The sequence below is a fragment of the Equus quagga genome, chromosome 11 (assembly GCF_021613505.1).
Source record: "Equus quagga isolate Etosha38 chromosome 11, UCLA_HA_Equagga_1.0, whole genome shotgun sequence".
In the NCBI taxonomy this organism is placed as follows: Eukaryota; Metazoa; Chordata; class Mammalia; order Perissodactyla; family Equidae; genus Equus; species Equus quagga.
The window spans coordinates 110,140,286-110,164,467 of record NC_060277.1 but is presented as its reverse complement, the minus strand read 5'-3'; the positions used below and the strand labels follow the sequence as shown (position 1 = coordinate 110,164,467).

The 24,182-nt window shown below is 51.7% G+C and overlaps 2 protein-coding genes and 1 long non-coding RNA gene across 7 annotated transcripts in view; 1 reads left to right on the top strand and 2 right to left on the bottom strand.

Moving 5' to 3' along the window:
* The window catches only part of RECQL5 (RecQ like helicase 5), a 34,553-nt gene that overhangs the window by 6,466 nt on the left and 3,905 nt on the right, over positions 1-24,182 (top strand). For all 5 annotated transcript variants that reach the window (XM_046677375.1, XM_046677374.1, XM_046677376.1 and 2 more), the window contains 3 exons: positions 5,014-5,093; positions 23,554-23,772; positions 24,009-24,108. In XM_046677375.1, coding sequence (XP_046533331.1) covers positions 5,014-5,093; positions 23,554-23,772; positions 24,009-24,108 — 399 coding nt within the window. The remainder of the gene's footprint in view (positions 1-5,013; positions 5,094-23,553; positions 23,773-24,008; positions 24,109-24,182) is intronic.
* Positions 7,836-10,250, bottom strand: LOC124247751 (uncharacterized). Its single transcript, XR_006890811.1, has 3 exons — positions 8,699-10,250; positions 8,433-8,564; positions 7,836-8,036 (listed from the first exon to the last, which is right to left on the bottom strand). It is a non-coding gene; the product is annotated as an uncharacterized LOC124247751 (long non-coding RNA).
* On the bottom strand, positions 13,770-15,018 carry SMIM5 (small integral membrane protein 5). Its single transcript, XM_046677377.1, has 2 exons — positions 14,870-15,018; positions 13,770-14,384 (listed from the first exon to the last, which is right to left on the bottom strand). The coding sequence occupies exons 1-2, from the start codon at positions 14,994-14,996 to the stop codon at positions 14,275-14,277; spliced, it is 237 nt and encodes a 78-aa protein (XP_046533333.1). The 5' UTR covers positions 14,997-15,018; the 3' UTR covers positions 13,770-14,274.

Genomic DNA, 24,182 nt, shown 5'->3' with positions numbered 1-24,182 from the left:
CAGCATCCCACATGCCACAACTAGAAGGACCCACAACTGAAAATACACAACTATGTACCGGGGGGCTTTGGGGAGAAAAAGGAGAAATAAAATCTTTAAAAAAAAAAAAACAAGAAAAAAACAAGAAAAGGGTGAACTGTTGAATAATTGGCGCTGGGAAAAGATAAAATTAGATCCCAACCTCCCATACCATACACATATGAATCACAGGTGGATTAAAGACTTCAAAAAACTGTAAAATTGTGGGAGAGTATTTTATAGCCTTGAGAAAGGGGAGAGTATGTCAAGATTTTAAAAATGGAAACCATCAAAGAAGACATGCTCTATCTGACTAAAAGCAAAGTAAACATTTCTATATAATGAGAGACACCATAAACAAAGTGAAAAAATGAGCCATTGTTGGGGAAGATATTTGCAATATACATAACTGACTGAATATATAGAGAACTCCTACAGGTAAACAACTGCGTGGGAAAAAGTATGAATTTCACAGAAGAAGAAACCAGAATATCTAATAAATGTATAAACTGATGCTCGACTTCCCTTAGGAACCACAGAAATGCAAATTAGACAGCAAGCTATCATTTTACACTCATCAGATTGGCAAAAATGTAAAACATCTTTATAATCACTATTGACAGGGGTTTGGGGAAAGGGCGACTCGCAGTGCTGTCAGGAGGATAACCTGGTGTGACTGCTTTGAAGGGAGACCAGAGGTGATGCGTATAAGTGGAGGACACTGGTGCTCTGCCATTCAGTAATTCCACTTCTAGACAGGCAAGTGGTGACATCAACAAGGATGTACACATACAAGGGTGTCCAGGGATGTCTGCTGCAACACCATCATAATGAAATTGAACTCCTCCTCTGGAGGGTCTTGGATAAGTAAAGAGTGGGTTTGTGACACAGTGAAATGGTCTAGAGCAGTTAAAAATGACACAGTAAATCCACATGTAGCAATATGGATAAATGCCCCTGAAGCATAATGTGTGAAAAAAGCATGTTACAAAAGAATATGTGTAGACTTTTGTTAAAAAGAAAGATTGAACACGGGTACTTATTTCTGATCTCCACTGAAATGACAATAAAAGGACCAAAAAATTATAAACTCATAACAACAAGGAGAACAGGAGAGAAGACACCAGCATGTGGAAATGTCAACAAATGTCTGCCTAGTAAACCTCCAAGAGTACTAGAAATCTACTAGAATTCATAAGAAAACCTGACAAGGTGGCTGAATATAAGAGAAATATTTTGAAAATCTGTAGCTTTTCTTCACATTACCATAAATACCTAGGAATGGAAATGAAAAAATGTTTAATTTGTAAGAACAAAACTTATAAAATACCTAGAAAGAAATGTTACAGGCTATTAACAGGAGACTTTTTTTTTTAAAGCTTCCTGGTTGATTTTAATATGCAGCCAGGAAGGAGAACCACTGATTTAGATGAAGAAAACTAAAATCTCATTGAAAGAAAACAAGTTCTGAACAGGTACAGGAACTGGGTGGGAAGATGTAGTTTTACATATCTTAAATCCTCCTCAAAGTTAATATAAATATTTAGTGAGGTTCCAGTTGAAATCCCAAAAGAGTTTTATTGGGTAGTGAAATGTTAGAATTTATATGCAAGAATAAGTAGCCAAAAATAGCCAGTAAAAGCATGAAAAAGAAGAATGAGGGGGCCTTGCTAACCCACTATCAGAACATGCTGTAATGCCACTGTACTCAAATCTATATAATCCAGTAACAATCAATGGAACACATGAGAGAATTAGACATAGGTCCCAGAATATGTGAGAGTTTAATATTTGATGAAGCTGATAGTTCCACTTAATGGAAAAGAATGGGTTTTCCATTAGGTAATGCTTACACAATAGGCTATCCCTCTGGAATCTAATAAAAGTGCCCCATTTTACACCTTATATAAAAGACAGATTAAGGACCTACATGTAAAAAATAATCAATATTTTGTAAGAAAATTTAGTCTATAATCTAGGGCTAGAGATACTTACTTTGTAATGAGAATTAGAAATCCAGAAAGCTATCTTTTAAAAAAATTGAGTATAGAAAAAATTCTTAAGTTTCTATAAATCCTGCTATGGGAAAAATTTATGCAAAAGATACCATAAACAAAGTCAATAGATAAATAGTAGATCTGGAAAAATATTTACTATAGAAGGCAAACCAAAGGTTAAAGTTGAAAATAGAGAGCTTTTACCAATTGACAAGGAAAAACAAAGGATATGAAAAGAAAGTTCCCAGAAAAACTCATCCACATGGCACGTGCAAGGATGTCCAAATTCAATAGTAATCAGATAAATGCAAATTAAAGTAAAGTGATTTGACACACATGTAAAAGAGTCTAACGCCTGTGGCTGGTGGGCATGTATAGGAAAGCGTGCCTACACTTTGCCGAGAGAAAAATGGTTATGGTCTTTTGGGGGAAGCAATCTAGCAATATCTAATAAACTTTAAAATACAGGTAACCTTTGACTCAGATATCGTATTTCTGGGACCCAATCCCATGAAATAAAAGGGTCAGTGCAGGGGGCCTGCCCGGTGGTGCAGCGGTTAAGTTCGCACGTTCCGCTTCGGCTGCCTGGGGTTCGCCGGTTCGGATCCTGGGTGCAGACATGGCACCGCTTGACAAGCCATGCTGTGGTAGGCGTCCCACATATAAAGTAGAGGAAGATGGGCACAGATGTTAGCTCAGAGCCTGTCTTCCTCAGCAAAAAGAGGAGGATTGGCAGCCGATGTTAGCTCAGGGCTAATCTTCCTAAAAATAATTAATTAAAAATGTTTTTTTGGAAAAGAGTCAGTGCATAAGCTCATGTGCTCCACAGCCTGTATGGCAGAATTGTTCATGAGGACAGAAAATGGGGAACAAACCAAATATCCAGCAACGAGGAGTGAAGAAATTACGGTCCATACTCACCATAGGGTAACAGGCATAGCCAAGGGCCCAGGAAAGCTCCTATGTTGCTTTAAACAAAAACCCATTTATTACTGTTTGACATTATAGATTTGCTTATTCTCTATCTGCTCTGTTGAAATGTGAGTTCCACGAGAGCAGGAACGTTTTGTTTCCTGTGTATCTGTGTGCCTAGATCAGTGCTGTTAACATAGTAAGTTCTCAATGAAGGTTTATTGAATAAATGAATGAATGGGGAGAGAAGGTGAATGAAAGGAGGGATTGGGAATACATGGGCCAAGAATGATAGTCTGCCATTAACTAAAGGGACATGATTAACTGGTCTCTTTTATCTGAAATTCAAAATCAGACAAGGAAAAGATTGTGGTAAGGTGATTGGATTGGGTATAAGGTGTTTATTTAAAACTTACATAGTGAATTACAAGAACTCATGCTGGGCTCATCACTGAGACATCTGAGATCATTTGAGATAAAGAGAAGATCTAGAAAGCTTCCAGTGAGGTGATATATGAAGAACCGGAAGCCGCAAGAGCATCAGTTTTCTCCATTCTAATACCATAAACAAGATAACAATGAACTAGCGCCTTCAAATTCTGGGTTTTTTTTTTAGGAAGATTAGCCCTGAGCTAACTACTGCCAATCCTCTTCTTTTTGCTGAGGAAGACTGGCCCTGAGCTAATATCCGTGCCCATCTTCCTCTATTTTATACGTGGGACGCCCACCACAACATGGCGTTTGCTAAGCAGTGCCATGTCCACACCCAGGATCAGACCTGGTGAGCCCCGGGCCACCGAGAAGTGGAACGTGCGAACTTAACCGCTACACCACCGAGCCGGCCCCTCAAATTCTAAATAAACCATTTCCAATCTAGAATTTTCTACCCAGCCAACCAGTTAAGTGTGTAGATAGGACAAACACATTTTCAGACACGAAGTTTTAAAAAACTTCCTCTTGTGGAGAAGCTACTAAAGGATGTTTGTTCTCCACCACAGAGACAGTAAACCGAGAAAGGAGATGGAGATCCGCCCCAGGGGCAAGGCAGAGGGCGTGTCCTAGGACGTCAGTGAAGGGTGGTCTCAGAGAGACAGCTGGGCACCAGGCCTAGAGAACAGCGTTCCAGATCGAACCAGGGCAACAGAAGGTTCCAGGAAGGAAGTTTCCAAAAATAATAGTGGAAACCTGCCATCTTTGGCCTCTATTGAATGTATTTTTCACTATGTCAGAACATTTGGGGGTGAATTAGTGATAAACTGAGATCTAAGAAATGAAAAAACAAAGCAGCTAGTAATTTCAGGGAAGCAAAGTTGTACAAGAAAGGATATGTGGTCATAGGAAATGTAAAAATGTAATCATGTGGCTTAGCTCCAAACAATGTTGACATAGTCATAATAAGGAAAATTATGGTTTAAGAAGAAATTGTGTCATAAACGTTGGGAGAATGGGGGTAGAGGAAGGATATGTATTTGTGTGCATTTGGGAGGTGGGCCTGGTTCACCTTCCTGAAGGAGAGAGTCATTAGAGAAATATCTCAGATATCAGTGTCTATTATGTTTTCTTTACTTTTTGATGATTTTTTTAATTTCACAATTTTTTAAAAGGAAAATTTGACAAATAAGACATGTACAGAAAGGCAAATAATGCATAATTCCAACACTCAGAAGTAATCACTGTTTACGTTCTAGTGTATATCCTTCCGTGTGCGCATAGGTATATATGTTCCTGCATATGGAAGCCCACACACTTGTACGTGTATTTCCTACTATTACATTAGGTCGTACTGTACAGTGGTTCCCAGATGCCACTCCCTGGGCCCTGTGCATGGGAATCTCTTGAGCAGCTTTTTGAAAATATAAACTCCCAAAAGCTCCAGTTCCAGAAAGTTCAATTCGGTAGTCTGGTTGTGGGCCTCAGGTCAGTCCTTTAAAGTTACCCAGGTGATTCTGAGGCATGGAAAGCTTTGGGGATACTGTTTTGTAAATCGCTTTCTTATTGTCATTTGATATTTTTCTCATCATTTTTTGAGCTACACAGTAGTCCAACTATGTAAGGCTTTTGCTAAATGGTCATTTCTTGTCTCCAGGAGAAGAGAGGGAACAAAGCATCTGATAAAGCTGCTGTTGTGGCCTTTGATGCCCTGGTGAGCTTCTGTGAAGAACTGGGGTGAGTGACATTTCGTATGTGGAGCAAAGTGTCAGTTCATCTTTTCCTTCCCTAGCACCCACTAGTCAACCAGCTAACATAGGGCAGCTCTTGGGCCACCAAGGGACCCCTGCCTGCCAAAGGCCATTGTGTGGGGATGTGACATTGTGAGGATGTCCTTTCAGGCAGCGTGGAAGTCAGTACCCTTCCATTTTTCTGTGGAAGGCCCCAGAAACTCTTGGCAGTGGGAGGACTTGTTCAGTATTTTGAATGGTCATCCATCCACCCTGCTCCACCGTATCTGGAATGGCTGGTCCCATGAATGACTCGGTCCTGAGTCCTGTGACCAGTTCTGAGCCATTGGCATTGTGGTCATCACATGCCACTGAGCTGGACCACTGGCTTCACTTGAGTCTTACCAGGTGACTCGTATCTTAGACGCTTATCATTCTTATCTCAGACCCACACAGGCATGTGACCCACCTTCTCTCTTGGTGGGAGGTAATACACTTGGAGAGAAATCAACTTTTCTAACAGAATACCAGCCTGCCCACATGGAACCCACTTAGCGATTTTATCTGCATCTGCTGGTGGTGGGGGCCATGAAAGAGCCTGATAGCTGCTCAATGACAGGCAAGTTGTGGTATGGCGGGTTCTGGGCATGAGCAGCTGTGAGTGTGCTGTGTGAGGGATGTCCAGGAGGATTCTGGACAGGCGGGGAGCACTTTGCATTTGTGCAGCCCTTTGGTCCAGAAAGCTCTTTGATTCGTTGATCTCATTGGTCAGTTCTCATTGGACAACCCTGTGAGGTAGATGAGGCAGAAATGATTGCTTCAGACCTAGAGCTGAACAGACCAAGGACCAGAGAAGTCATGGTCACAAAGCTCACAGTAGACAGACTCCACTAATCCTAGATCTCCTGATTTTCAGTGACGTGCATATTTGCATACACACTTGCCATCTTGGTTTTTGCAAGTCTAGATTCTTGAAGCGTGGAGCTGATTAAGTATGTGGTACTGGTGTTTAGCAGATGTTTGGGGCTCTCCTCTGGAAACCAGAGGTACTTATTTGGGCCATGTATTTTGATTCCTACCTCCTGCTATTCACCAAGGAGTCAGTGGACTGAGGCTGTTTCCTTCTCCAAGCAGCCATCTCTCATTTGGCCTCTGTGATACGACCACGCCCAGCTGAGGTGGTTGGCTGCAGTGCCAGGAGCACCCCTGCCCACAGCCATTGCAACCAGAGCCCTTTTCAGGCACTAGTACAGGGAGCTGCTAAATTAGGCCGCCTTAGGCTCCTTGAGCAAAGTGCTCATAATGAAAGGGCCAAGTGTCCTTGCTAGTTGTTACAGTCCCCTACACTGGAAATAACCCTGGCTGGGTTCTTGTCTGGGATGAGTCTGAGGCTCTGTAGGCCTGTCCGGAGGGTTAGTTCTGCCATATCCCAAGAGGCTGCAGCAGCTCTCCAAGCAAGGGGACAGGTCCTCCTAAGGGCCTCTGCCTTTATTTCTCCTGTCTCATACCAGGGAGCTTGGGCTCCCATAGTGCACTGGGGGGTCCAGGCATCTGTGGCCTCTTGTTGCCCCATGTGCGCCTCATCTCCCTTATCTCATTTGCTACAGGGTTTCAGATTCCAGGACTTCCAGGCCCTGGGATGGAATAAACACTGCTGGTATAGCTGGATTTGAAGTTGCCCTTTGAGTAAAAGGAAATGTTTCTTTATTGTATAAATGGGTATAGCATGAAGAAAAAGCTCCTTCCCCACCAGATATTTGTCCCTTTTCTAAGAATAGTCCTGGTTTGAGGTTGAAGTTGAAGCAGCTGTTTGCTGAGGGCGGGCACCTGGCAGTGAGGGACAGGCCACTTTGGTGGCTTTGGTAGAAGCGAGTACATTTCTACAGAAGCAGTGTGGTAGGGTCTGGGGTACCTGGTGGCTGTGGGACCCTGTGAGGGATACCTGGGCACCTCTGGGACCAACAGAAGAGATACTCGGTTCAGTATGAATGAGGCCAGGGTGGGGCACCCAGCACTTTTCCTCCCGTCTCTGCAGGCAGCTCCTCTCTCCGAGTTATGGCCATGAAAAAGAAGTGTTTGATTATTCATGACAGGGCATTTTATCTTTTAGTGTCAAAAGGGATAGTAATTAGTTTCGAAGCATCCTCTGGGCTAGAGGCCCTGGCACCTTGTCTGAGATGAGAGCACAGCTTTGTGTTCAGGCCTCAATTGAACCGGGCTTGATCGTCTCCTGGTGTTTCTGGGCTGGGGTAGCCAACAGGCCAGCCTCCTCCTGTTTAACCATCTGTTTGCTCATTTGTTCCTTCATTTATTCAGCCAGCAAATATTGATTGATGCTGACTCTGTGCCAGGCACACTGGTCATGGGAGATGCAATGGTGAGCACAAAGAGACCTATCCCTTGCTTTGATGGTGCTTGGTCCAGTGGGGAAGACAGGCACTTATCAGATAATCACAAAGAAAATGTATAATTCCAGACTATTGAAGGGGCTTTGAAGAAAAGGTACATGGTTTTTGAGAGTATATGACGGTAGCCCCCTTTGTGGCCCCAAGAAAGTCAGGTCATGAGTCTTCATACTGGTTGACGTCAAGTGGAGAGAGTAAACCAAATACAATAGCAAACAAGATGAGAAGCAAAACCGTGGCAATGAATAAGATGATCACTGCCAGGGCCCCCTTGTCCCAGGGGTTCTCCCAGAACTCATCATTCCAGGTGAGGTTCTGCTTTGTTATCAGTTTGTCCATGTGAACCTAGAAAAGAAGGGACAGAGGCCCTGAGTACAGGGGCCTTTCCAAGGCCCTGTCCCAGGCGCTGCTCTCTACCCCCCAACTGTGCCCTCTGGAGCAATCTCAGAGAACAGCTGGCCCACCTGTGCACCTGGTGGACACTGCAGGGATGGCGGGTCTTTGGGCTCATTGCCTCCAGCAAGCGGCAAATGGACTTTCCTCCTCTATAGAAATAGGAACAGGGACTGGCATCAAGAGAGGGGGCCCTTGGATTCTTCCTGGAGGCTGCCTCTGGATTCTCCAGTCCTTTCCTAAACAGCCCTGGTGTGAGCAAAGACTTTCTCCCCCATTCCTGATACCTACTCGGCTAGAATCTAAAAAGCACTGCTCTAGATCCTTCCTGTTTCTCCTGCCAAACCTTTGGGAAGCATTTTGAGAGATCAGCGTAGGAGCTGGGGAGTGGACTGACTCGAGCTGAGACCTCAGTCACCTTCCTTAGAAGCAGCTGAAAACAGGAGGACTGACTAACCTTGAAACATAGCTCAACTCAGCAGGCTGCGAGCCTGTGCGGAGTACAGGAGTAACGGCAGAGTGAACGGAGTCGTGGAAGGAGTCGTTACCTGGTTCTGCTGTTAACACTCCCGTCTCCTAAGAACAGGCGGATCAGGGAATGCTTCAGGCCCCACGCTTTGCGGGGCTTGAGCTGAAGAGGCACCAGGTGACCAGAGCTGCACCCTGACTTGAAGAAGCGACTGTTGGGGGGACAAAAGTGTACGCATTGCCAAGTGGCCCTGACCAGACCTCATTGCTGTCACCAGAGCAAAGAGAGGTGGGCTAGGGCCCGTTGCCTAGCAACTGCTATTCCCTTTCTGCCTTTCATACTTACCCCCTCAGCTGTGTTCTGCCCTTTTGTGATGTCGTTTTGCGGGGCTGCTCAGGGCACGTGTGTTGAGGTGTCCTCGCTGAGAGAAGTCAGACTTGGGGTGGGTGGGGACAGAGGTAGATCCGCCTCACCCGTGGCTGGGTCCGGCCCCTCCTCTCTGTCTAGATGACTTGTCGACTGAAAGGCCCTGCCTGGAGCTTGGGAAGCCCTGGGGCAGAAACTGCCACACAGGCTGCCCCCTTCCTGTGGTGCCAGGTAAATGATTAACTGCAGCTCCTGCTGGCACCTCCTGGAACTACTTTCTGTGTTGAAGCGTTTGTCACCCTTGAGGCCCCGGGTTCCTGCAGAGGCCTAACTTCTCCCTCGGTGCCTTTGTCTGCCTCTCAGGCACAGCCTCAGCTGCTTCGTGTGCTTGGTTCCTACCCACTGGTTGATAGGGCAGCTAGGAAGTGGGAATGGAGCCTGTGTGTCCTGGCATTTGAAACCTAGTGGCCACCATTGCTCCTTTAAAAGATAGGATGCGAGTGCCTGCTGTGGCTGGGAACTGCGTGAGGTGCTGCGTGTCCAGTGGTGAACCAAGAGAGCAGTAGTGAACCCAAGAGGGCAGGCCCTGCCCTCCCAGAGCTTACATTCTGGTGTGCCGGTCTTTAGCCTTCTTTGTAGAATCTCTAGGAGCTTTTCTAAGTGCCTGTGTCCAAGCTCCACCTCATATCACTTGCGTCCGTCTCTGGGCATATCGGAGCCCTGTGCTTTGTAACATGCCAGGTGATTCTAATGTGCAGCCAGGGTTGGAGACAGATGATGAGCAAGCCAGTAAAGTCCTTCTTAACTATCATGGGCTTAATTGACCCCTGGCTTACCTGATGCTTCCCAGTTCCTTCTGTAAAACACACTGACTAATACTTGGCCTGCTAAATGCTCCCAGCCAGTGGGCTGGTCTCTAATATACCCTTGTACTTCCGCTTCATCAGTGAAGTTGGATGCTTATCAAGAGTCAGCTGTTTGTTCCCAAACCTGTTTGTGGCAGTTGTACTTGTTGTAATTACATAATTGCACTTAACATGACATAAAAAATGAAACAGCAGTAATAGCCGAAACCCCAATTTTACAGCTAGGCAACAGGCGCGGAAGTTAAGTAACTTACCAAAGGTCATACAGCTAGGAAGTAACTGCGTCGGGGTTTGAACCCAGCTGTTCACCTGCGCCACACTCTGAGCTCTGAGGCTTTGAGCTGTATCTCAGAGTGAGTGCAGCGAGAGAGTTGTTTTTATAAACATGTATTTGACCACTTTGGAATGACTTCGGAATGACTCAAATGATAATCCTGTCGAAATAGATGTGGACAAGACAACTGTAAACATTTTGTAAAAATCCAGAAGGATTTCACACTCAGATTTCTTTGCAGATATATTTAAGTTCTTATTCAGCTTTAAAGAAATGTAAAATTTAGTCAATAGATAATGTAGGAGCTCTGGTCAATAAACCCACACAGAGAAAAGACCCTGGCGTGAGGTCAAAAAGATTGGCCAAGGATTTGCAATAACTTGGATGGACCTTGAGGGAATTATGGTAAGTGAAATAAGCCAGTGAGAGAAGGATAATCTGTGTATGACTCCACTCATGTGAGGAATTTAAAATTATGGACTAAGAACAGTTTAGTGGATACCAGGGGAAAGGTGGGGTGGGGGGTGGCCACAAAGGGTGACGTGTTGCACCTACAACATGACTGACAAACATTAATGTACAACTGAAATTTCACAAGATTGTAACCTATCATTAACTCAATTTAAAAAAAAAAAGATTGGTCAAGGAATGTGCATGAGTGTGTTTCCATTTAAAATGAGATGCGTAGAGAATGTATGTCATATACACAAAAGTTATTTTAACCGACTTTTTCAATTAACCGCTGGCCCCAATCAGAAAATTCTACTGAAATGATCACCATGAAGAGCATGTGGAGGGAAGTGGGAGGGAATGCTGTTGGTACCTGTGGCATAGCCTGGCCTGGGGGCTGAGGGGATTCCCCTGTGAGGGGTGGTGTTGAGGTTGAGACGTGAAGACCATGTAAGGGCATTAGGGGACAGTGTTTGGCAGGCAGCAAGTCCCTAGGAGAGTGAGAAAACTGTTTTTAAGGACAAAATTAATTTGTCCTCAGTTTTTTATGGTCTGGAATTAGTATTACCCATAAGCAAATATGTCATCATGAAGATTTTTATTGTAGGTTGCTTTGAAATGTTAATGTTTGAGAAGACTCTTTTGTATGCTCTCTGCCAAGTTTTGCTATGAGATTCTTGCTCCGGTAGCCTTGCTGTAGTTTCTGATAAGGCTTGATATACAGACGTAAAATGCACAGATCTTAAGAGTAGAGTGAAACCCTTTTGAGGAACTGAGAGACCACTATGTGGTGGAGCCGAGGCCACAGGCTGGGAGGCACGAAGAGGCTGGTAAGATCAGCTCAGAGACTGGCTCGGACGCTGCTACAGTGACCACAGGCAAACGTTGATGGTAGCTTGGTCCAGGGTGGCATGGCAGCCAGAGTCAGCCAGATGGTCTCTGAGGCTCGGACAGCCTGTCGGCCACACCTTCCATGGCCACCAGCATCTTGCTGTACCTCTCTGTTTATTCTTTACCACAGGGGGAATTACTGCCTCCTCTCTATGCCCATCTTCCCCAGAGAAGACCCATGCCCCGAGTTTACCAAGCTGCTGTCATCCTAGAGCAGATCTGGTTTGTTAAGCTGAGTAGAGTTGAAGCCTGCTCAGGACTTGGCCCGAAAGCTGGGAAGAGCCATTGGTGATGGGGCTCAGTGTGTGCCAATTTACCATGGAGTGGGAAGCAGTAAGCCTTCTGAGGGCAGGGACAGCATCTTATTTGGACTCAGCAGTGAGATACTGCCTGGGCTGGAGGAGGAAAATGTGAATGACTCGGCCAGTCAGCCTGTCGGTGTTGAGGGCTGCCCGTGTCCCTACCTCTTGGCAGCTGGACCAGGGAGCCAGAATCTTTTCTAGCAAAGAGACTCAGCCTCAGCCACCCCGAGGAAGGGACATTCTTGATGCTGATGAAAACTTGCTTAAGGAAAGGTCCTCTGGGAATTGGGCTGCTGCCCTGTTGGAGCATCTCCTGAACTGAGGGCTTCCTGGGGTGCTGGGACTGAAAAGAGCAGCGCTTCCCATCCGGTCCCTCCCACCTCCCTCTGTTGTTCCTCTGGGAGGGAGACCTAGTTGGGCCTCACCCCAGCTCTTACCTCTTGGGCCCCACCCACTCCTAGGAAGGTTATTTTGAGATAGAGTTTGGGGTGTGGCTGTTTGGGATCTGGGGTTGGCTGATGGAAGATAATGGAATCAGAGCCTTATCTGTCCTGCACCTGGGAGGCCTGGGGCCCTGGGTGTGGTGAGCAGGAGCTCTGGAGTGCACAGGCTGGGCCCAGAGGCTGGTTCTGCCACTTTTGAGCTGGTTGAACTTAGGTAAGTTACCTAGTGTCAGCTAAGGCTCATTTTGCTCATCTCTAAAATGGGGATAATAATGGGATCTGCAGCATTGAGGTTGTTGTGATAATTAAATGAATTTATCTGCTATCAAAATGCTTCAAACAATGCCTGAGCACGCATAGGCCCACAGTGAATTTTAGCTATCTTTATCATCGTCACCATCTTCATTATTATTACTGTGATTATTGTCATCATTATTATTCTGAAACCCATTCTTTTGTGGTGGTGGAGCGGAGGGTACAGGCAGATTCTTGAATTTCTTTTCTTTTGTGTGAAAGCACTTCTCTGGGTCTTCAACCCAAACCAAACCTGTCAGACGAGTCCGGGGACACCAAGAAGTGAAACCAGCCCAAGAACGAAGAGCCTCTCCCTCCTGGCTACCAGCTGGAGCTGGGGGGAGTAGCAGGGGCCATCATCCCTTCTCCACTCCCTGTTTTCTGGGGTAGCCGGTGCTCTGCCCCCAGGCTGCGCAGGCCAGGATGACAGAAGCATGTAAAAAATGCAAACCTCTTTTTTTTTTTATTGAGTTAATGATAGGTTACAATCTTGTGAAATTTCAGTTGTACATTAATGTTTGTCATTCGTGTTGTAGGTGCACCACTTCACCCTTTGTGCCCACCCCCCACCCCACCTTTCCCCTGGTAGCCACTAAACTGTTCTCTTAGTCCACAAAAAATGCAAACCTCTTTATGGCTCTGGGGGACCAGTGGGGAAGAAGGGGGAGGGACCACGGGAGCCTCCTGCCTCCCCTACCCTCATTCCTGGGGTGGTAGCTCTACCTGGAAAGTTCTCTGGAAGAGAAAATAAACTGAAGGGAGAGAGGCAGGGAGGTCTCACATTTCAGCAGGACCAGTCCTTAAAATGGGTCCGTGTTGCTCTGGGTCAGTCCCTTGTGTAGAAGGGCAAATAATGACGACAGTTTATATCTACAGAGCTCATAGGTATGCCCAGCACTGTGTCAAGTGCTGGATGGAGGTCATCCTAGTTTATCCTCACAAGCCTACCCCAGGAGGCAGTTACCAGGATGAGCCCCACCTCACAGGGGAGGAAACATGGCTCGGTGAGGTGAGGTGGAGTCACTAACCTGCGTTCACACAGCTGATGAGTGGCAGGGCGAGGATTTGCACCTGGACAGTCTGGCACACAAAGGCGGAAAGGGCGAAGGGGTCAGGATGCAGGTTAGGGACGATACTAGGGGCCTGACCTCTCTTCTCTTACTCCAGAAGTTTGAGAAGACCCGGTGGCCTGAGCCTGCTAGTGTGGAGTGTGCAGGCTACAGATAATGGGAGTGGAAACTGTTAAGGGGTGTTCCCAAGCCCAGCACCTGCCTCCTCACTGCAGAGTGGGCATCTGGGAGCCAGGGTTTGTTAGTATCTAGTGCTCGACAGGAAGTTCACTGCATGCCTCCCCTGTTCTGTGGCATTCCCTCCTGAATGGCATTCCTGCCTGCGTGTTTTTCCAGCTTTCCTGGGCACGGGGAGAGCAGAGGCCTGGAAAGGACAGTCGGTGGCCACGCCCCTGGAATTCTGGCACATTGCCCTCCCAATGCACAGAGCCCAGCCCAGGGAGTCTGCGCCACAGAAACACATAATCCAAAAGCTTTTACTGGGAAACAAACAGACCAATACTGTAACAGAATACTGACATGCCCCCTCTCTGGCAGGGAGCTTGGGCTCCAGTCACCATTGCACAAAGTCCCTCTGATTGGCCTGCTCCTCTTTGGTGTGGGAGCCCCGAGGGCCAGCTCCTCACAGGTGTGGGCTGTTCTCCACCCAGGTATGGGGACCCCACTTCCATGTTTTGTTAGAAAGTGCAGGCAGGCAAAGAATTCCCAGTGGCTTACTCAGTCTTTGCAACAGTCGACTCCTCCTCAGGACCCAGTGTTCGCTGAGAGATGAGAGAGTTTTGTGGCTGAAACAGACCTTATTTCCTTGATGAGGCTCCAGGTGTCAGTGTCTGGGTTCCTGGGCAGGGCCAGAGCTGGGGTGATCGATCTCTGTCGTCAAGGGTGAGGGCTGCATGGCCAGGCTGCTCCCTGGGCTGTGACTTTGGCAGTCTCCTCTCTAGGGTCTCCTCGGTCATCTATGTCCCTCACGCTGGGGACATGGGCCTCACTTGGACTTTCCTGCCCCTCTGCTCTGGGCAGCAGCAGTGAGTGCAGCAGCAGCTGCAGGCGATAAGCAGCATCACCAGAACAGTGGCTGGAGGATTGGCAGAGAGAAGCAGACAGCACAGGAAACTCAGCGGTGGGGGAGGAGGGAGAACACCCACCCAACTTCTGAAGAAGCCCCTCTGGAGGTGTGGAGGACCTTGCCCAAAGGTCTGGCTTTGCGGTCAGAAATACCCGAGAGTCTGACAAGAGGTGTTGACTGTCCTCATGCCGGCCACCAGGGCTCTGACCTCCCGGTGGTGCCTCCTCTGCTGCCCAGAGCTTTGCTCCCTTCATCCCTGGGTTGGGATGCTGGAGATGCCTCTGGGTCCTGGTTCCCAGCGCCACCCCATCACTCGAGCAGCATGTCAGAGGATTGGGGGAAACTCCTTGGCTTCCCCCGAGAGATGTCTCCTCCTCCTCCTGCCTGGGGGACATCCAGCTACCTCTGCCAGCCCTCTTGCACCAGGGTCTCGTCTCTCCTGGATGCCAGGAAGAGCCATGGGCACTCAGGAGACTCTGAGAGCCCCACCTTACCTGTGAAAAGGAGGAGGACTGAGAAGGCCACGATCTCCACGGGCTCGGCCTGGGGCAGCCTCTGCAGCTTGAGCAGCAGCCTCTCACCCATGGAGTGTATCTCCTGCACAAAGTTGGTGGCTGCCATGCTGCGCCAGGTTCCTGTCGGGCTGCTCTGAGCAGAGAGAGGACGTGGAGTCCCCATGGGGCTGGCTTCAGAGAATCCACCCTCTCACCCACCCACAACCCGTTGGACGAGTTTGTCAGGTCTCACCCATCACACCTCTGGTGGCTCACAAGGGAGGAAGGGAGCTGGTAGGGCCCCTCTGCCCAGTGGTGGCCCTCAGCCCCAACATAGCTGGCACTGCTCAGGGTGAGGGAAGGTGGTGATGACAGTGAGCCTGAGGCCCTACTGTGGGGGCAGCTCGGCAGAAGTGGACACAGGAGGGGTCTGCCACCTGGCCAAGGTTAGCCAAGGTTTCTGACCGTGAGGTGCGGTGACTTCACTGTTACATTCCTTTGTCTCAGACACCACTCCTAGGTTTTGCCCGGGTGCCTTGGATTGGTGCAGCTTCCCTGGTGGCCCGTGTGTCATTCAGGACTTTGGGTGCCTCCCCTGGGTTCCCTGGCAGGGAGACTGGGCTTCAGGACTCCAGCCCAGTGCTCTTGCCTTTTGTCGTATGTGGGGGCAGAAGGATCAGGTTCTCCTAAGAGCAGGCTCATGGGGCCTTCTGGCCAAGGTCAGCCCCAGGGCCCCCCACCTCTCCCACCAGCCCAATTTCTTTACTCACACGGTGTTCTCTGTCCTGTATGGAGGAAGAGAAGACACTGTGTCCCTCCACTTTTTCCCAAGGAGGCTTCTCGATGGGATCAGGCATCCCAGGGCTGGTTTAGTCAGCCCCTCCCCTGCTGGCTCGGATCTGCCCCCTGCCCTGACCAGGACAGTCCCCTCTGCAGCCCCACCCCGCCCCAGGTCTGTGGCAGCTCAGCCCTCCAGGCCTGCCTAGGGTACCCAAGAGGCTGAGGGTGAAGGTCCAGGTGGAGTCTAGGAGTGGGGGCATGTTGTACATCAGAGTTGCTTTCCCCTTCCTCCTCAACTGTGGGCATGAGGAAGCCAGGGCCTCTTCAGAGAGGAACCAGCCCAGCCTGAACCTGCTCACCAAGGCAGCCCTAATCCAGGGCAGTTAAGAGGTGGCCAGGGGCTTGTGCCAGACTTTGGGCTCTAGTTACCACTGCCTTGTCGCTGGTCTCAGCCAGGCAGGTTCTCCCCGAGATGGTGCAGTCTGTGAAGCCGGTCACTCCCAGTGCTGCTGCCACAGCATAGCTGCCCTAGAGCTGCCTTGAAGGTCATCTGCTCGAGCTACCCTGCCCTTGGCTCCTTGCCCTCCCTGTGGCGCGCAGCCTTAGCTGAGCCTCTCTGGGTGAGGTGGGGATTCCTGCCTGCTACAGCAGCCCACTCCATTCCTTCTTGGGGCAGTTCTGACTGTGAGAAGATGGGACCTCCTAGTGACCTCATTAGTCCCACCTGTGGTCGCTTAGGACACTTGCACCCCTCTTCTGCGTTAGAGTCCTTCAGTACGTGGAGGGCACTGGTGTGCACCTTTTGCATCTCCTTCTCCACAAGGAAACTGCTTTCATGGGTCAGCTGCCCCCCAGAGAACATTGTTTGAAATGTCTTGCATTTGAATACCGCCTGCCCCCTTCCTGCTTTCATTACATCGACGAGTCACTTCATTTCTCTGAGTCTTCCTGCCTGTGAACCTGTACTTCCTGCCTGTGAACCAGGGAAACCAGAGAGCCTCCCAACCCCATGCTCAGTGGTTCCTTGTTGGAAGCAGCCAAGCTAGTGGTGGCTTCCCCTAGCCCCAGGAAGGAAGAGCAGCCTGGCTGTCCACATGGCCCTTCTTCTTTACATGAAGATGAGCTGTCTGTCTTTCAAGGCTGTTGGAAGATTAACCACCTGGCAGCACAGAACAGCAGCCAGCACAGAGCCTGGCACAGGGAGGTGCCCAGCGCATGTGATTCCCCTCTGGGTGGGGTCTGGCCAGCTCAGGAGAGTTGAGGCAGCCTTTCAGGGAGTTGCACCCCCCTATATACTGTCACCTGACCCTCCCCAAATACCTTTGGGGAGTTTCGTCTGTGTCCTTCCTTCTCAGGATGTTTACGGTGTGTGAAATGAAGGAAGTGGTAGGGGGCAAGCTGGAGATGGGGAGCTGTTATTTTAAGTGATGATGGGGGTAGCAGGCTCATGATGGCTCCATGGAATATTCACTGGTTTCCTGTCAAAAGTGGGAGGCTCCTTGGAGTTAGGTCTTCTAACTTCCCTCGTGCCCTACCCAAGGGTCAGCACGTTTCTGCAAAGCAGATTAGGATCCCAGTTTCCAAATGTACTAAGAGGCTAGAATCCTAGAATGACACGGGTCATCCACCCCTGACTCCTCTTACATACGGGGAAACTGAGACTGGAAAGAGTATGTGACTTCTTCGAGGTCACACAGCAGGACGGGCCCAGCCAGCGCTCCCCCTACTGCCCAACGCTGTCTCTCGATGGAGGCCTGTCTCTGGCAGCCTGCTCCTTACCAGCAAGATAAGTCAGTCCCAGAGCAGCCCACTGAGTGCACCACCCGTGCAGTAGGCTCAGCACAGGAACTGGAAGGTCAGAGCCCTTTGAAGGCAGGTGGGCTCCACCTTATCAGCCCGACCCCACACTCCTGAGTCTGGAGCACTGCTTTTATCAGGCGCATCACTCACCAGGCCAGGGCCGCACCTGCTCTTTGAGAACCACAGGTGGTACTCGTCACCAAAGGGATGGGTCTTGTGTGTCTATCTCTTGTTCATCGAACTCCTTCCTGAACATAGGACCCCTCTCCTCTGGTCACCCGAAGAGACTTCCTTCCGCTGACCAGTGGAGTAGACTTGCACAAGGAGGTGGTCCCCTCCCTTGTTCTGGGGTCCCTGGGCATCCCCACTCCCCAGGTTTCCAGGAGGATGGGAGCCCGCCTGCTGGCCTCATTCCTGGAGGAGGTGGCGGTGCTGACCGAAGCCCTGGAGGAGAGTTTACACCGGGCTCAGGAGCTGGGCTGCTTTTTCTTCTCCCTCTTCGTCTACACTTGGTCTGGCTTTTTCAGCCAGGTTGGCCTCGTGCCTGCACTGCCTAATGTAGCCATCAGAGACACTCCTTAAAAGAGGAAGTGGGCAGAGGGCGGTGGGCAGGGGGAGCTTTCTCACTTGTGCTGCCACCACGCCCAGAGAGCCGGGAGGGCTCGCAGAGGGGGCGCCTCCACCTGTGAGCGAGAAGGGTGTGGAGACCCCAGGTCAGTCTGAGGGTGCGGTCTCCAGAGCGGGCAGGAGGGGAGGAGGAAGGTTGGGCCGAGGCTGAATTTGCTGTGCAGTAAAGGCGAGGTGTGTGGAGCAGAAGCTTCAGCTATAGGTCAGCCATCTTGCAGACATTAGGAAATCAGAAAGCTGCAGATTCGTGCCCAGAGGACCCAGGCTCCACTCTGGGAGTGTCAGTCCACACCAGCGGCAGGCCACGGACATAGACAGAGTCAGCTTTGTACCCAGGGCCTCTCTGGGGACCTGAACTAGCCAGCCGTACCCAGCTTGGGGTCTTACCCAGGTCTGCTCACTGGGTCCCGTCTGTGCTATGAACTAAGTGGGGTTGCTGGACATGGCTGCTTTGCCCCAAAGGCTGAAGAGGAGCCACCTTTGCTTTTCAGTTGACATTTTGTCATTTCCAGCTTGGGCTTGAGCAGAATGAGCGTTAGTGAGGACCTTGGGGAGCTGGAGGGGCCTTGTTCTCCTAAGAGAAGGAGGCACATAGCAGCAGATCCCAGGCGGTCTTCTCAGTGGGCTATTTAAAGCAAGGCCAAGGGGGTGCCTGACGCCTGGTGCCCAATATAACTAGCAGCCGTCAGGTGACCATGTGGCTTGTGTCCCAGCCCTTGCTCTGTGGGGAGCCCTAAGTGTTCCCAGCTGTGGCCTGGGAAAGTGGGCACTTGGGGCTGGCTGCCTCTCGTCCCCTTTACCTTCCCAGGTTTGGAGGGAGGAAGATGGGGAAGCCAAATGGGGCTACTGGTAATTCTCTGTATTTTTCCAGTCTTTCTATCCTGAGGTCCATCAAACTCCTTCCAAAACTGTACTTCCTGCCTGTGAACCAGGGAAACCTGAGAGCCTCCCAACCCCAGGCTCAGTGGTTCCTCGTTGGAAGCAGCCAAGCTAGTGGTGGCCCCAGGAAGGAAGAGCAGCCTGGCTGTCCGCATGGCTCTTCTTTGAGCCTTCGGAGGGTGCTCCCTGGCTGGAGTGGCAGCTGGTGGGTGGGGGGGGCGGGGGGTGGAGGGGGGATGGTGAGCAGGGCAGAGAGGAAAGCTGGCAGAGCTGGAGGGACTAGAAAACATCCCATTGTGTGGCATCTCCTGGCACAGAGAACCTTGCGACAGAGCAGGCAGGCATCCTGCAGGCCAAACAGCTGCCACTTGGTACTGAAGCGTCCCTGCTTCCTCCTTGCAAAACTGATATTCCAACTCCAGACGCCCCACAGGGAAGAGAATAGAGAGTACCAGGCAGCAGGCGCCTGTGTTTGTGACTGATAAGCGCAGTGTGTTGATGGCTCAGGGCGCCTGTTATTTTGTCATGGTGGGTTTCAGCCACCCTTGCCCCGTGGGGCATTGTCTTGTTTGAGGAACAGCTAGAATGAGGCATAACTGATGGTTGTGGGAGATTTTGGGGGTCCAGAGGCTCGACCAGCAAGGCAGAGATGCCCACTGTGTACTGTGCTGAGCCTTAGGGCAACCCCCTCTCTTCCTTGGCTCTGACTTGCAGTAGGCAGTAGGCACTTGAACCCTCAGCAGTCCTTACTCCTCCAGCCCTGTCGCTTTCAAGGGCGGGAGGCACTTCCTGCTGTTGGTGGTTGTTCCTGAAGCCCCAGAAACTGAGCATCACCCTTCTTTCCCAGCTCGGAGACTGTGTTCCGGGGGCCCTTCCACCCTTGTTCTGTGGGTACAGAGACTCTGATGCCCACCTACCTGCTGGGGCATATTACAGATAAGAGCTGGCAGGGGTAGCCATGGGCTCCCCACCACGCCCTTCCCTCACCAGGCCTAACCCGCTGCCTCCAGCACAGCCCAGCATCTGCCCCTTCTCTCTGCCACACGCTGCCTGTCACCGCAGGATTTCAGTCTCCCCAGCCACCAACCCAGGCCAAATCCCACAGCCTCTGCTGAGCCAAGAACACTTGGACTGATCCTTGGGTTCCACTTTTCCCTGGATCCGTCTTTTTCTTTCTAAGTAGATACTAGCTTGTTTGCTTTGGGGAAGACATCTGGGGGATGGGGGAGGGAGATTTTAACCCTGCTGTGGGGACGTGGAGGCAGGAGTAGGCAGCCAGCCTCTACTCATGGGGCCCTGCCAAAGAGGGCCAGAGGGCCAGATACCAGGGCAGTCCCTCCCCCAGGCTCAAGTCCACCATTGTCACCTTCTTCCCACCCTGGGTTTAGAGTCAGGCCCTCGCCTTTCTGGCGCAGCATGCAGGGAAATGTGGGGGCTCTAAAGGGGCCCAGAGAGGAGCTCCTGGGCAGAGCCCCGAGCTGAGAACAGCTGGCAGTGAGCCGGCCAAGCCCCTCACAAGAAATAGCGGCTCTTGACACAGATGAGCAGAGCTGCTGTGGGTCCTGCCACATCCTGGAGGGTAAGAACTGACTTGGGAAGACCCTGCCGGAGCCTTCTGGACTGGGGGAAAGCAGGGACAGGGAGGGCTCTGCCTGTGTCCGGGGGAAAGGGAGGCTCAGTGGCGGGTGACGCTTCTCTCCCCAGCCGGGACCGTCAAATCCCTCGTGTAAGCCCCCTGAATGGAAACAGCTTAAACAAACTCGCAGAGTAAGCAGGCACTCTGGGCCCCTCTGCCTGCTCAGCAAGCAGGGAGGAAGCCACCCTCAGTGGAGGGCTGCAGCCTCGGGCTGTGTCCCCCAGTGCTGGGTCCCAGCAAGAGGGGGAGCCCGGGTTTGGACAGGAGGCTGTCTGGAGACTGTGACCAAGTGCATCCCTTGTGACCCTCCTCTCTGCAATCATGGTAAATTGTGGCCTCTGCTCTTGGGGTAGGGGACCCCTCTTGCTCCCTTCCCTTCGTCCCCTCTTCATCTGTGGCCTGCACCACTCACCTGGGAGCTCAGGTGTTGGAGTTGGGGGGTGACCGCAGGTGCTAGGGAGCCGAGCACCCTCCACGTGCCTCTCCTCAGCCCTGGCCGCCACCTCTTCCTTCCTTCCCTGACTTCTCTTTTCTGACCTGATGCTGCTCCCTGGGCGCCTCTCCTCTGTGCAAGCAAGCGAGCTCCTCCTCGCTGCTGACAGCCAGCTGCCGTCTCGGCCTCAGCTTTTTTGTTGTCGGTCGTCCTAGAGATCCAAGTTTCAAGTTACACGGAATGGCCACTGAAGAGGGGGGAGCCAGTGCCTCAGCCCAGGCGAGGGAGTCCCTGCTGGGGACTTGTCCTGCTGCTGCTCCCTGCCCCAGAGTCTGCATGGGCCGGGCTGCCTCTCTTCTCGGTCCTCCTCCTCTTCCTCTCCCCTCCCTCCTGGCGGGTTTGTGTTAAGCCTTGTGGGCTGGGCCTGGGCTGTGATCTGATGAAAGAGGAGGTCGGCTCTCTTGTTCCCTGGCGAAGATGACCCCTGGGAGGTTCCACCTGAGCAGTGGAGTGGGGAGGGAGGGGGGAGGCCCCAGGCACTCCCAGCTCTTTGGCTCCCTGCCCACGCTCAGGAGGGCCTTTGGGCCCACATTCCCTGACCCCAACCTGTCCTTCAGGCTACTCCCTGACTGGTCCCTCCCTCTGGCCTCTCCTTGGAAAGAAAGTAAATAGTAGGGGAGCTGCTGGACCACCCAAGCAGCCAGCCCCCTTGGGAGGCATCTTGGGGAAGAACTTGGGAGTCCTGCATGACTTGAGAGTGGCCTGCGCTTGGCCTGCTTGCCTGGGGCGGTGCCTTCTGTTCCTTGGGACTCTGCGAGGAGAGAGGACTCTGCTGGTCTTGTTCTTGCCAAAGAGCGCCTGCTGGGGCCATTGCCATACTCCTGGCCCAGCTATCAGGGACGGGCTTCAGAGCTCAGTGGCTGGTGGGGCCCTTTGACATTTGGCTGGTTGTGCCACCCCAGCAGACCAGGCTGTGCCTGGATCAGCTCAGGAGCCGACCACAGCCCGCATCTGTGAGCTGTCAATGGAGCCCTTTGAGTGTGAGCACAAAACTCCAGTGAGTCAGGGCTTGGGGGAGGGCGGGGCGAAGGAAGCCAGCCTTGTGGCCACACCACTTGGATGCCAGAACCTCCCAGAGGCTCGACAGGCAGCCACTGTGTGGTCGCACAGACTCTGGCACTGGAATGTGTTACACATTGACTTGAGGAGCGGCGGGAACAGTGCCCTCCGGTGGCTGCCTCGGCCTCCTTGCTGTCTCAGGCTGTTCAGAGCTGCGTTCTCCACTTAACTAAACAAGGCAGCCAGACTGTGCTTCCTAGGGGCCTTGCAACAATCAGCTCTTGTTCCTGGAGCCTGCCGCTCGGGGTCCCAGCTTCTCTAGATGTTTCTTGCAGCCCCAGGCAGTGCACACGTTGAGAGGAGTGTGCTCGTTAGAGCAGTGGCGCCAGCTATTCTGTCCCTGGCATATGGCGCCTGGACAGCCTTGCCTCTGCTCCAGCATCTCCTCCTGGGCTCCCCCACCCCATGCCACATTCCTGTGGCAGGAATGGCCATTTGTGAGAACCCTGATAGAGCTGTGGTTCCTCTTGGGGCCTCTGCATCTGTCCCAAGGACTGACTGCACCCCCAGCCTGGGGGGTTAGAGGAGAGAAAGCTGGAGGCCGGCACCCCAAGGGGGCTGCGGCAGGATGGAGGCAGTGGAAGATGCGGTGAGGAAGACTCCAGCCAAGGCTGTGTCTCCGTGCTGCCCTCGCCACTGACTAGCATATGGTGCCAGCTCTCAGAGCGGCCTGGTTCCTGCTCTCGGGCAGCCCCCTGGCCCTGGGCTGTGTACACTGGGCTGGGCAGCTGCTTGTTGGGGACAACAAGGAAGAGGTCACCAAGAGAGAGAAGCAGGGCAGAGTACTGAGGCTGGGGCTGGGGGGTATGGGATGATGACCTCCTGCTGTGCCCTTCCTCTCCCACCCCCAGCAAAGCGTGAAGAGTAATAATAACAGCCTTACTGTGCACTAGGTGTGGTACAGAGCACTTCAGAGCATCATCGCACTCAGCCCTACACTGCCCTCGGGACCAGTGCTCTTCTGGCACTGTTCTGCAGGCCCGCAAGCGTAGGCTTCAAGAGGTCAAATACTTTCCCCAAGGACACAGCCTCAGCAGCAGAGTCAGCATCTGCACCCAGAGTCCATGCTTCTCCCAGGGCACCCCACTGCCAGAGGACAGAGCAGGGCAGAGGGCTGGGGCCCAGAGGAGTAACCTACAGAGAAGCAGGACAGAAGGCAGTTGATGCCCTGGCTCCTCTGGATACCCCCATGTGTTACATGACTCTGGGAAAGCTCCTTCACCTCATTGTCCTCATCTGTAAAATGGGCAACCAAGCGATGCCTTGTGAAGCCTGCATGGGATGAGGTGTGTGAGATGCCTAGCATGGTGCAGTCACAGCAATGCTCAGCCAGAGTTTAGGGATTGCGGGAACGAATGCTGGCCTGCCTGGGTCCCTCACCCCTTGTCTCTGCCACACTGCCTGTTCCAGGTGCCGCCATGCTGCCATTGCCAAGTACTTTGGGGATGCGCCCCCCGCCTGCACCAAAGGCTGTGACCACTGCCAGAACCCTGCAGCTGTGCGGAAGCAGCTGAGCGCCTTGGAGCAGAGCAGCAGTTGCAGCAAGACCTGCGTCGGGCCCTCCCAGGGGAATGGCTTTGACCCTGAGCTGTATGAGGGAGGCCGAAGGGGTTATGGGGGCTTCAGCAGGTGAGGGGCTGTGAAGCCAGGGGCTCCCAACCCACTGGAAATAGTCTGGTGTTCTCCCCCTGGTGCCAAGGCCAGACCAGAGGCAACAATGCCATAGTCCACCCCTTACCCTGTGGGCCAGGCCCTCAGTGTTGCCCTGAGCTGCCAGGGCATCAGGGACCTTGCTGCCCCACCAGAGGCGTGGTGGGAGGGCAAAGCCCAGGCCCAGAGCTGCTCACACCCAGCCTGTCCCCTAGGTACGACGAAGGTTCTGGAGGCAGTGGGGACGAGGGCAGAGATGAGGCCCACAAGCGGGAATGGAATCTCTTCTACCAGAAGCAGATGAGCCTGCGCAAGGTGAGGGGCAGGGGCTTGACGGGGTCCCAGGTGGCCCCTGGCTCACATTGTCTCAGCCACTTCCTTGGCACTGG

Coding starts and splice junctions, on each gene's coding strand:
- SMIM5 (XM_046677377.1), bottom strand. CDS start 14,996: ATGGCAGCCACCAACTTTGTGCAGGAGATACACTCCATGGGTGAGAGG. Junction 14,385..14,869: donor AGTCCTCCTCCTTTTCACAG/GTAAGGTGGGGC, acceptor CCAATCCTCCAG/CCACTGTTCTGGTGATGCTG.